We start from the raw sequence: 13,589 nt of genomic DNA, 5'->3' as shown, positions 1-13,589 counted from the left end.
AATATCATAGTTGGGTCACGGATGTTGAGAATCATCTCACTTCAAAAGGGATCCTACCCATAATTCAGGCACCAAATCCAGATCTCTTATTCGAGCGTACGGCTACGAATAATGCCACCGCCCTTATTTTGATAAGGCGCCACATGGATAAATCACTCCGATTGGAGTACATGGCAATCAAGGATGCTAGAGAATTATGGGTTGCGCTAGAAGAGCGTTTTGGTAATGTAAAGGATACCCTCCTCCCTGACTTGAAAGTTCAATGGAACAATCTACGATTTGCTGACTTCAAGTCTGTAGCTGAATATAATTCAGAAGTTCTTCGCCTCAAGACCATGTTGGGGTTCTGTGGACAACCTGTCACAGAGCAAGAACTAATTGAGAAAACTCTCTCCACCTTCCCCGTCGCAGCTATTTTGCTATCAAAGCAATACCGAACTGAATTCAATACTGGACGGCTCACGAGGTTTCATCAGCTAATTAATATTATGTCTGTAGCTGAAAAGCATGATAATATCCTCGTGAAAAATTATAATTCAAGGCCCATCGGAACTAAGAGCGTTCATGAGGCAAATTATAATAATGCACCCAAAGGAGGGCGCAAGGAGCGGAACCCTAAGAATCAGGGACACAACGGACGTTCTGGTCCATATAACCGCCCTACAAAGGAAGGTACTCGTCAGAATGAAGGACGATCACGTGGCAATACATGGCAACGTGGGAGAGGAGGCCGTGGGGCTCCAGGACGTGGAGAAGCCACCCAAGGCCGTGGGAATGGCGCCAACTCCTATAAGGGACGCCACCCAAGTGCAAACAATGCACCTCAATTAAAGGGAGGAAATCACAATGACATGTGTCATCGATGTGGATCTAGTGAGCATTGGTTCAAACAATGCAAAGCAAGCAAACAATTAGCTGCGCATTACAAGGCATTTAGAGACTTCAGAGAGCATGAAGCCAATCTTGCCGAAAATATACAAGAAGAAGATGGTGATGATGCCAACGTCAATCTCACCATAGCGGACTTCAAATCTGACAAAGAATTGCACAAGGATGCTGCAGATTTTGATTAGTATAGTCCCTTATTTTTCCAAGAATTATGTAATGGCTATTATGCCTCAAATCAATAAAATGACTTATTGTATTAACTTTTTCCCTCTAGGCGTACTCAAGAGTACTTGTGATGTCTAGGCAAGGTTTGATCTGAGAGAACGGTTTTAAAAGTGAGCAACGCTCCACCAAAATCTCGCCTTACCTTACCTGGTCACAACTAAATTGAAATTACCGAACGGATTGAGTGACTACGATTTGTCTACGGTTTGATTTTTATATTGGATTAGATTTTGGTCAAGAAACTTTGATGTAATCATTGGCTATTTTAATAAAGTTTTTGATTTGTTCTATACAATGTCTTGGACATATTTTTAATTCGAACTTTATTATTTTTCAGTATGTTTCCTGGAGAGCTAGAATGCCTCGTGGATAGTGCAACTACACATACTATCCTTCGAAATAGACAGCTATTTCTATGGATGACACCATCTCGATCTTCCGTGACTACGATGGCTGGATCATCTCGATTGATCCATGGTCGAGGACCAGCCCAATTTATGTTGCCAAATGGCACGAGTTTAAATGTCACCGAAGCTCTTTATGCTCCTAGGGCAGGAAGAACCCTATTAAGCTTCAAAGATATAAGAGCCAATGGTTTTCATGTGGAAACACATTGTGAGAATGGACAAGAGTTCCTTTCCATCACCTCTAATGACTACGGACATAAACGAGTCTTAGAGAAACTTATGTGTCGCTCTAGTGGGTTGTACGCAACCACTATTCGAGTCATTGAATCCAACCATGTCATGAGAGATGATTTATGGGATTCCGACACATATAGGCTTTGGCACGACCGTTTGGGACACCCAGGTCGTGACATGATGATCCGTATATTAAAGACTTCACACGGACATCCCTTTTTCAGAACGAAAGGAAGTAAAACTCGAAATTTGGATCAAGGAGGAGCACCTGCACCTCACGGCGCCTTTCCCCCTCAAGTCCGGCCATCACCGGTCGGCGCCGCCATCCCCCTGCGGCCCAAGGGTGGCTTTGACGCCACCCCTGCTCCCTTGACTCCAATTTTTACTCCTAAGGTCCATTGTGACTTCATGGCTCAACCAAAATCCTCATTGGTTGTTTCCAAAGCCCATCATTCGTTCTGCAAAGCCTGCTCTTTAGCAAAATTAGGATCGAGACCATCCTATGCAAAGGACACTAAAGAAAATATACCATTCTTGCAAAGAATCCAAGGTGATATTTGTGGACCTATTCAACCATCATGCGGACCATTTCGATATTTTATGGTATTGGTTGATGCATCGACACGCTGGTCACATGTCATGTTATTGTCCACAAGGAACGCTGCATTTGCTAAACTCCTAGCACAAATAATTAAGTTAAGGGCTCACCACCCTGATCATCCTATTAAGTCTATAAGATTAGACAATGCTGGAGAGTTTACATCAAAGACTTTTGATGATTATTGCATATCCATTGGGATTGATGTTGAACATCCTGTTCCTCATGTTCATACCCAAAATGGTCTCGCAGAAGCCACCATTAAACGACTACAAATGGTTGCTCGAGCATTGGTGATGCGCACCAATCTCCCTATTTCTGCTTGGGGCTATGCAATATTGCATGCAGCTGTGCTTATTCGTCTGAGGCCTACGGCCACTCAACCCTTTTCTGCGTCCCAGATGGTGACTGGGTATGAGCCCAATGTCTCACACTTACGCATATTTGGGTGCGCAGTTTATGTGTCAATTGCGCCTCCACAGCGCACCAAAATGGGTCCTCAACGACGATTAGGCGTTTACGTTGGTTATGATTCTCCAACGATTATCCGCTACATAGAACCCTTGACAGGCGATCTCTTTACCGCAAGATTTGCGGATTGTCACTTCGATGAGACAGTCTTCCCATCGTTAGGGGGAGATAAGAACATCAATGTTCAACAGGAACGACCGGAATTATCGTGGTCTGTCCCCACTCTGTCTCATCTTGATCCCCGAACCGCACAGTCCGAAATTGAAGTGCGGAGAATCCTCGATCTTCAGAACGTAGCAGAATCGATGCCTGATGCGTTTTCTGATATCGCTAAAGTGACGAGATCACACATACCTGCTGCAAACGTGCCTGCAAGGATTGATGTCCCTAAAAGTAGAGGACATGACGCCAACTCAAGAATGCATGAGCATGGCGCCAACGTCCCATCTCTCAATGATGGTGACGTTTTGGCTAGGCCCACGGCTCCCGCCAGGAAGCGCGGGAGGCCCATAGGTTCAATGGATTCTCGCCCAAGAAAGAAAGCGAGTTTGGCACAAAATAATCCATTAATCATCGATATAAATAATCCATCTCATGAGAATATTCCGGATTATGGTTATGTCCAAGAGACATCATTGGGGGACGCTCCAATGTCAGAACCAACTCCAGAGAATAGAGAGATCTCCATAAATTACACTAGTGTACATGAGATGATGGATAGAAATTCTATGGCGATTGATGATGCATTTGCATATCATATTGCGAAAGGGATTATAGAATATGATGATATCGAACCTCGCTCTGTTGAAGAATGTCAACGAAGAGCAGATTGGCCTAAATGGAAAGATGCGATCCAGGTTGAATTGGATTCACTAACAAAGAGACAGGTATTTGGGCCTGTAACGCAGACACCCCCAAGTGTAAAGCCTGTTGGCCATAAATGCGTCTTTGTTAGAAAGCGTAATGAGAAAAATGAGGTGGTAAGATATAAAGCCCGCCTTGTGGCGCAAGGTTTCTCACAACGCCCTGGAATCGACTACGAGGAGACATATTCTCCCGTAATGGACGTTATAACGTTCCGCTACCTTGTCAGTTTGGTAGTTTCCGAAAAACTTGACATGCAGCTTATGGATGTGGTTACAGCATATCTTTATGGGGATCTAGATTCAGAGATATATATGAAGGTTCCAAATGGACTTCAATTACCCAAATCAAGTGGCTCTAAACCACGGAGCGCGTTTTCAATAAGATTAAAACGCTCACTGTATGGATTAAAACAATCTGGACGGATGTGGTATAACCGTCTAAGTGACTACTTGATTGGGAAGGGATATATTAACAATGAAATATGCCCATGCGTGTTCATTAAAAGAACAAGTTCCGGATTTGCAATCGTAGCAGTTTATGTCGATGACATGAACCTAATTGGAACTCTAGATGAGTTAAAGGAAACTGCTAATTACTTGAAATCCGAATTTGAGATGAAAGATCTTGGGAAAACACGGTTTTGTCTCGGTTTAGAACTCGAGCACCGTAGTGATGGGATTTTGATCCATCAGTCTGCATATACTCAGAAAATTCTAAGGCGCTTTAATGAAGATAAAGCAAAGCCTGCGAGTACTCCCATGATCGGCCGTAGTCTTGAGCCCGGAAAAGATCCATTTCGTCCAAGGGATGAGGACGAAGAACCCTTAGAGGCCGAAGTGCCCTATTTAAGTGCAATAGGCGCATTATTGTACTTAGCTCAATGCACAAGACCGGATATCTCATTCGCAGTGAACTTGTTAGCTCGACACAGCTCTGCGCCAACACGCCGCCATTGGATTGGTGTAAAGACCATCTTTCGATACCTAAGAGGTACGATTGATATGGGCCTATTCTATCCCTACAGAGAGATAAGGAATGACGGAAAATTGGGATCGGACCCCAAAAGGCAAAATGCCCCCGTCCATGGAATGGCCGCCGGCCATGTTGCCGCCGCCGGCTCCGCCGCCGCTCATGGTGGCCGGCGTCCTCCTATCTCCCTCCATCAAAACGACAATGATGTCTTGATGGGTTTTGCTGATGCAGGGTACCTCTCTGACCCTCACAAAGGTCGCTCCCAAACAGGTTATGTCTTTACCATGGGAAGCACTGCGATATCTTGGAGGTCTACGAAACAGACCCTTGTTGCTACTTCCTCAAATCATGCAGAGATTATTGCTCTACATGAAGCTGTACGTGAATGTGTATGGCTAAGGTCTGTAATTCGACACATTCAAGGAAGTTGTGGTTTTAAGTCTACCACAGATGAACCTACATGCATTTATGAGGATAATACAGCTTGTATTGAACAAATGAAGTTAGGTTTCATCAAGGGCGACAACACCAAGCATATATCGCCTAAGTTCTTTTATAATCAGCAACAACAATCACTTCTAAAGATTGAAGTGAATCAAATCCGATCAGAGGATAATGTAGTGGACTTATTCACTAAGTCGTTACCTAAATCCACCTTCGAGAAACATGTGAAGAGTATCGGATTAAGAAGGTTATCCGAACTCCCATGATTGTAGCAATCAGGGGGAGATTTCGACATCAGGGGGAGTTACTCAGTCTCGAAGGATCAAGGACGTGTTGCACTCTTTTCTCCTCCTCGAGTTCATTTTTATCCCACAGGGTTTTTCACTTGAGCAAGGTTTTTAACGAGGCAACAGATGAAGCGTCACCACCAAGTTTGAGCGGCACAAGGGGGAGTGTTGAAGGATATTGACACTTAGTGTGCCTAGTCAAACTAGGATAAGTTCTATAGTTGTAATAGGAGAGGTTTCCTACTCCAAGTTAGATAAGGAATCCTTGTACTCTTAGATTATGCACTTGTAATCCCTATATATAGGGCTCCTATTCTCTATAATGAAATACACTTCTCTCATCAATCTCTCTCAATACCAATATACTTAAACATTTTTTTTTTTTTTTTTTATGAATTTTATTATTTTCTGACTTTTAAAAATCGTGAAAAAAACTTGCGTGTTAATTTTTGAGTTCCATCATTTCAAGAATTATTTAAAAATCATTACTTGAGAAAGGAAAATTTTAGATGAAAAATTAAGAACATGTAAGTTTAGGCGTTTAGCCAATACTTTTGTAGAAAACTAGAAATCATAATCTTAAGAAAGAATTTTTTTTTTTTTTTTTTTTTTTCACTTGTTAGTTGATGTCCAAAACGGGCACCAGTGGAAAAGCTTTGGCAAGGTTTCAGCTGATGTACAAAATGGGGAGTCTGGCAAGGTGGACATACAATGTGAAATACATCAATAACTCCATCTACAATGGAATGGCCTAGAAGCCAACACGAATGCAGATTAATGAAAGGTAGCAGAGGATCATCATCTTTCATTCTTTTGTTCATTTAGCTCAAAACTCGAATTGATTAGGTCCATCGTAAAAATACCTGAATACTGATTAGGTCCATCATAAAACAGAAAGATGTATGTTTTCCACTGCATTTACAAGTCCTCAACTATAAACACTGCATTACCACAACAATTTTAGTTGGCATTTATTTCACTTCCCCTGTATTGGATCACTCTCCTAGCGCCAGCCGATTTCAGTGAATTTGCATTCGAAGACGCTCTAGTTGAACCTGCAAAGCAAGAGTTGAAAAGCAAAACTTTATTGATGCCAAGAACAGGATAGAAATTTTCCAATCTTACAAATGCAGATGCACATTCTACTTAATGCAGAGCATACAATCTTCTTCTTTAGTTGTTATTATGTTAAGTTGATTTTGGTAGCTCATTTGACATTTTGAAAGTAGATAAAGCCTTGTGAATCAAGGACAACTCAAGTGATTACAACACCAAAGCCCTTCATGGGGAGACATTCAAGGTCTAGAGCCTTAGTTCTATCTAATCTCTTGCATTGAATATGTTTGAATTGGCACTTCTCTGTGTCAAAAGAAATGTCCTTCATATGACATAATTTTCACACTATTTAATGTATGTGAGCCATATAATTAGTAATGTTCCGATGTTTCATCTGACAGATACGGTCATGGCAAGTATTAATATTTTGAATTCCTCCAATCCCACAGGTCATTTCCGTACATTACTTAATAGCTGCACTCCTTCCAGAGAAATGTTGGCCTTCAGATATAGAGCAAATGATATGCGGTCATCTGACATTGACCGCTAAACGGCTCATGCTCTTCAACTAAACTGTACTGAGACATGAAAAACTCTAACTACCACCAGATTCCTTCATCTATCAATTAAGGAGCCATCCACCCTACATTCGACAACTTACCTTTTCTATTTGTCAAAAGTGCTTGACAATAATTAAACCTGCTAAATGCGAGCTTAATCTTTTCTATTTATAAATTCCTAATCAGCTATAGCAGCTGACTTGCAACTAACTTGGCTTATTTCTGACTTCCAGTCCCAACATCATACACCTCCACAAAAAAAACCAACCCAGCCTGGGTTTGTAACTAATCTTTAATGCTAATGTAGACAATAACATCCATGACCAACTTATTTATATACACTCCATTCGGCATTTCGCATCAACATTTCCAACCTGCTTACTTGATGTTATTCTAGGTACTGAATCTAGGAAAGTTTGTAAAGTCCTTCTTGGCTAGTTAGGTGTTATGTTTTGTCTTGGCTTTTGCCTCCATTGTAAAAAAATTAAAAATTAAAAAATTAAAAAGTTTCCAACCTGCAATTACCCCTCGCCTCATCCAAGGTAAATATATTGGAAAAGGGAAAGAAGAAATTAAATCAAGATATAATGTGACAATAAACCATCAACCTTTTTGCATACTGCACCGATAATTCACTTCAGGCAAGTTACAAGTGTATCTAGCTAAACCTCAGACTCCTTCCTAATCTTCACAAAGTCCAAAACTTCCCACTAACATTTGTATATACCTTTTTTGCCAGTTAAACTTATATTCAATCCTCTAATTCCCATTAAATGATAAATGAAATCAATGCTATGCATCAATATCATTCCACAACATCATGTACACACAAACTGTAGTATCTTTTAACATGAGATGCTTTCAGCACTAATTCATACCCTACTTAGTCAATTGATAAGATATGGATTAACATCCCATTCCTCCCAAACTGATTATCATTTATAGGAGCTTAAATGTGAAAAATGACCACTTGATATCAAGATGGCCACTATACCAACCAGAAAAGCAGGTTTTGGGAGCAACATGATAGATAAAATTAAAGTTTTACAAGAAACACTGTCACCCAATCTATCATTCCTATTACGAAGCAGATACCGAATACAAAAACTAACATTTTGTTTCAAAATGCCCTAAATAGAGTTTGAGAGCTTTCCAAATTGATATGAGTAAAACAGCATCACAGTTCACAGTCCTTAGTATATACTTATAAGAATTGTTACTTAATTGCACAAAATCTATATCATCTATCCAAAGCTTTTTGACATCCATAACTAAACAGTAAACACACTAATAAAGAAACAAAATCAAAGGAATTGTTTAAACAAGGAGTGAACTCTCACCAGAAATAGAATGCTCAGTTTTGAACTCCAGCAACATTGCCATCAGAAACCTCTCCCTTCTTCACCCAAGCCAGGCCAGCCCACTGTCTCTGTTTCTCTTTCTTGTAACCCCCAGTTTTTCCATTACCACGGTAATCAGACCCACTTGGCCTCCTCAACTTTTCATCCCCTCCTTCACTCTCAGCCTTCATTGATGAGTCCATAACTTTCAGCCCAGTCTCATCCTTCCCACCCACATTCTTGCCCTTCAGCCTCCACAATCTATCTTCCCCTCCATCACTCTCGCCAGTCACCGCTAATTCCCTAACTTTTGGTCCACTCTCCTCCTTGCTATTTGGCCCTTTCAGCCTATCCCTTCTTTCAGTCTCAGCATGCTTCGATAAATCCCTAACTTTTGGCTTACTCTCCTCCTTGCTATTTGGCCCCCTCAGCCTAACCCCTCTTTCAGTCTCACCATGCTTTGATAAATCCCTAACTTTTGGCTCACTCTCCTCCTTGCTATTTGGCCCCCTCAGCCTATCCCCTCTTTCAGTCTCACCATGCTTCGATAAATCCCTAACTTTTGGCTCACTCTCCTCCTTGCTATTTGCCCCCCTCAGCCCATCACTCCCTCTTTCAGTCTCACCATTCATCGAAAAGTCCCTAACTTTCAGCTCAATCTCCTCCCTGGCACCCCCATTCCTGCGATTTGGCCTCCTCTGCTTATCATTCCCTCTTTCCGTCTCACCATTCATCCCCAAGTCCCTACCTTTCGGCTCAATCTCTTCCTTGGCTCCCACATTCCTGCTATTTGACCTCCTCCGCCTATCATTCCTTCTTTCAGTCTCACCATCCATCCTTAAGTCCCTAACTTTCGGCTCAATCTCGTCTTTCGCACCCACATTCCTGCTATTTGGCCTCCTCAACCTATCATCCCCCATTTCAGTCTCACCATTTATCAATAAATTCCTAGCTTTTGGTTCAATCTCCTCCCCATTCTTGCTCTTTTCCCTAAACTCAACACCACCAGCTCTTCTCCTTTCTACTCCATTCCTTCTGAAACCATTATTTGCCTTCTCGCTACTCTCTTGAACCACCAGAACTACTACACCTTCCTTCTCACTTCTCACCTCCTCGTTCTCTGCCCTAATATTCTTCTTCCTATTCCCCCATTTATTCTTCTTCTTCTTCTTCTCCTCCTCCGGCGGCTTCTCGCTCTTCCCCTCTATCTCCCCACCCTTGCACTCCGAAACACTCTGATCAACCGGCCGAAACTCTTTCCGATCAAGCGGCCGAAGCTCCCTCCAATCAACCGGCCGAATCTCCCTCCGATCAAACCTCCCCCTATTCCTCACCACAACGACGCCGTCTGGCTTCCGCAATTTCGCCTCTTCCTCCTCCTTGTGCGCTCGATCCTTCTCCGCTTGCTCTCGCTCCTTCTCTTTCAGGAACCGCTCTTTGAGCTGGAGGAGAGTGACGTAGTTCCCCTTTCGCTCTCGCTCCTCCTTTTCCTTCTGCGCTCGATCCTTCTCCGCTTGTTCTCGTTCTCGCTCCTCCTTCTCCTTCTGCGCTCGCTCCTCCTTCTTCCGTTCTTCTTCCCGCTCCTTCTCCTTTCGCTCCCGCTCCTTCTCTTTCAGGTACCGCTCCTTCAGCTGGAGCAGAGTGACGTAGTTCGCCGGCAGAGGAGGCTCCATTATCGCTCCACCGTCCGAAACCAATAACAAAAATCAAAGCCTGTGACTACTTCTCAGTAATTTTTGTGAATGAGAGATGAACAAGTAGAGAGGTCGAATCGAAATTTTGACTGACCTAATTTCACATTGGATTCCTCGTCATCGCCTTCCAGGTGAAGTTAGTGATCAGCGACGAAGAAAACACTGTGAACTAGTCTACCAGAGTAATGATGACGACACACTTTCATGAGCTATCGACGGCGTTTAAATCCTAGGCCTAGATTAAACAGAGGCGGGCAGAAGTACTAGGCCTAGATGACAGTGGGCCTCAATATTTCCTTTTCCTAGCTAGGGTGATGCTGCCACTACAATGCCAGGCCCAGTTCATCCTAGAAGATTACGGGCCCTAGAAGATTACATGTATACCCGATGACCACAAACTGCTTACAATTCTTGATATATTCAATGAAAAATGCCTTGGACCTCAACTTGTTTAACAAACTGTTAACTAGTCTACGAATGGTGAGGATGCGTTGGAACTCATATTTGGTAATAGATATAAATATTTTAGATATCTAACACTACTCTTTAACAATACTTTTTGAGTGAAATCAAGACAGTAATAGCATCATGGTTCAATTGAAAAAGCCAATGAAAAACCCTAGCCGCACTGGTTCCGGTTTTTCTCCAATGGTGGCCGGTGCCGGCCTCCTCTCTAAGTGGAATCCTTATATCCACGCGTTCCGATCTGCCCTCATCCCTCCGAGGCCTTTCAGTAAATCGAAGCCAATCTCTCTGTCGAGGGAGATCGATCGACCACAGCCCCTGGAATCCCGAGTGCTTACCGGACTCCAACAGTGGCTGTTGGGTGGTGGCGTCCACTTTCGAAGCAGGGTGACAGGGGAGGAAGTCACCTTTGAACCGGGTCGTGCCCGACCTTGCAGAGGGCGGCTCAAAGCAGTGGCTATGACGGCGTTTGTCTCTGTGTCAGTCGGCCAGGCGGTGGTGCTTCGATGTGCAGAGGCGAAGGCCAATTGTTTCATGATCCGTTCAAGGGCTGCGGCGGCGAGGGCGTGCTGGCTAGATCGTGTAGCAGCGGGTGATACTAAGCCAGGTACGGGCGACATGGAGGTGGGACAGGGGCTCAGGCCTGAGGTCTCGGCGACGACGGCGATGGCTCTAGAGGATGTGAGTCTGATTAGGATTGATGTGGAGCCGATGGTGGCAGGAAAGCAGGCGGAAGTCGGCATGGAAGTTGCCGGAAAGCAGTCGACGGTGGCAGTCTCCGTGGTGACCAGAGCAGTGGGGAGGCCTAACTCTAATCGGGGGCCCCAACCAAATCTGAGGCACAATTGGGTGTCCAGAACAATTCTGAGGCCCAAACCAATTCTCAGGCCCAATTGGGTGTTCAAAGTTTTCATGAATATTGCTTGGATTTGGGCCCATTCGTGGACCAAAATGATAGGTTCTAGTTCTCTAGGGTTTCGTATTTGGGATCCCGGCGGCTTGATCCAACAAACTATTGCTACTTTCGACTTTTGTGGTATTAGCGAATCTTCTGGAATAGTACTAAAAGAGGATTCAAGCTCTTTATTATTAGCGGAGCACTAGTTGTTCAATGAGTTGACCTATCTCTATGTACCACCGTGGGTACTACCACAACTTCTTGTCTTATCCTTAGATGATAGCGGAAGGGTATGTAATGGCCACTCTGGCTTGAGGCTAGCACAAATTTCAAATCATTTGTTACTACTCCTAGAACTTTTCAGGATGTATTACAATACGATTGTAATCGACTCGTTGAGTCTTTCTATTATATGAAGATAATTTCCTTATTCAAAAATACTTTTTGAGTGAATATTCAGTTGAAAATTAATCAAGATCGTTTATAACGAATTGAATGTTGGGCGATATTACCAACCCAGTTCAGAAAAAAAAAAAATTAAATAAGGAATAATTAGCAGGTTGTTCAAGTAAATCCAGAATATGTGTCTGGTCCAAACTCGAGGTTACTTGCTCTAGTTGAAATAGGGTTTATATTAGAGATATTCTCGGAGAATCTTAGGAGATATCCAATCAATGTATGATTATGTTTCTATGTACAACTCTATCTCTATGCTTGTAATCCTCTATATAAAGAGACCCCTATTATCAATGAAAGTACAACTCAATTCTCTCCCAATTCAGTTTTCCTTAAACACAGGTATAATTTTTTTTTCTGGTCAATAATACTCTAAAAATTTTCAGACACGAATAATTAAATAAGGAAAAACACTGAGAAATTCTTCTAAAAAAAACTAATAGAAATGTAGAAGGAAACATTTTAGAGTTTTTTTTTTAAGAAACGAAAGGTAGAAATTTGGCAAAACAAGGAAAGAAAATAAGTTTGTAAATGCATAAGGAAATGAGAAGAAAATGGGGGAAAAAAAAACAAAGCAAGAATGAAGGAAGAAAATATTGTAACCAAAGAAGAAAGGAAGAAGAAAATGAGGAAAAACAAACTTGTTTGAGTTGTTTCTAAGGGGACCCAAACCTTAGAAAAGTGTAAAGAGACACAATAGGTTTATCAACTAAACCACAAATAATTTCATTAGAAGAAAGCACTTAGAGCATTTTTAGCAATGCTAGCCATTTTTGAGTCAAATTTTAGCTAAAGTAGTTAAAAAGTCATTTTAGCTAGCCACTTTAGAACTACATCTGTATCAATGCTCTCTATTTTAGCTAGTTTTGAATTTATATTATTTTTTAAATGAATATTAAATAGTTTAAATGTATTTATAAATTACATAAAATAACTTAAAATGAATGTTTTAAATTATAGAGAGTCTCATCCCGCTCTCTATATTTAGGAGCGAGATAGCTAAAAATTATAATAGAGAGCCACTTAGAGCATCTCCAACAGACTAGCTATACCCAAGTTAAATTTAGTTTTAGCTAAAATGGCTAGCTATATTTAGTTAGAAAATCTTGCATAGCTAAAGCAAAAGTTATATTTCTCTCTCCTCTTTTGTCCACATGTCAGTTTACGATTCGATAAAATTTAGTATATTATTTACAAATAGCTACTACTGCTGGAGCAACATTGTTAAATCAATAGCTATATTTCACATCTTTAGCTAAATTTAACTAAAAAGTAATTCCTACTGTTGGAGATGCTCTTAGGAGTCTGGTGCAGCTGCTAAAATAGATAAAAAGCTAAACATACTCTCCAAAATAGCTAAGGAGCCACAATAGAGAGTCTGCTAAAGATGCTCTTATATACTATATCAAAGATTAATTTTAGGTTGAACCACAGTCCAAGTAGCTATGTAGATCCGCCACTGATTGTTAGTGTTTAGTTATGTGAGTTCTATAAATTTTGTATTTTACTTATAATTGGTTGATAATAAGATTATGATTCGCATATACCAAATGACATTAAGTGACACCATCATTCACAAAAATCAAGGGTTCCCACTAAGCCCAATGTGCATTTTTTTTTTTTCCAATATAATTGGGTTAAATTGGAAAAAATTGGAGTCTAAATGAAAGAACCCCATTAGAGCAAGTGACAGGCTTTATTTTACCATGGCTCAAGTTAAGTCTTGA

General features: G+C 41.5%; 1 protein-coding gene across 2 annotated transcripts; it reads right to left on the bottom strand.

Annotated features, from left to right (window-relative positions):
• Positions 1–6,070: 6,070 nt before the first annotated feature.
• On the bottom strand, positions 6,071–10,248 carry LOC133738566 (uncharacterized). Of its 2 annotated transcripts, XM_062166123.1 has the most exons (3): positions 10,138–10,241; positions 8,350–10,062; positions 6,071–6,448 (listed from the first exon to the last, which is right to left on the bottom strand). In XM_062166123.1, exon 2 carries the CDS (start codon positions 10,020–10,022, stop codon positions 8,364–8,366), a length of 1,659 nt encoding a protein of 552 aa, XP_062022107.1. In that variant the 5' UTR covers positions 10,023–10,062; positions 10,138–10,241; the 3' UTR covers positions 6,071–6,448; positions 8,350–8,363. The 2 variants fall into 2 exon arrangements, with proteins under 2 accessions (XP_062022107.1, XP_062022106.1); XM_062166122.1 differs by having other exon boundaries at positions 8,350–10,248.
• Positions 10,249–13,589: the final 3,341 nt, after the last annotated feature.

This window comes from Rosa rugosa, chromosome 3 (genome assembly GCF_958449725.1).
Source record: "Rosa rugosa chromosome 3, drRosRugo1.1, whole genome shotgun sequence".
In the NCBI taxonomy this organism is placed as follows: domain Eukaryota; kingdom Viridiplantae; phylum Streptophyta; class Magnoliopsida; order Rosales; family Rosaceae; genus Rosa; species Rosa rugosa.
Note: the sequence above shows the minus strand (reverse complement) of the source record. Positions and strands in the feature narration are given on the sequence as shown.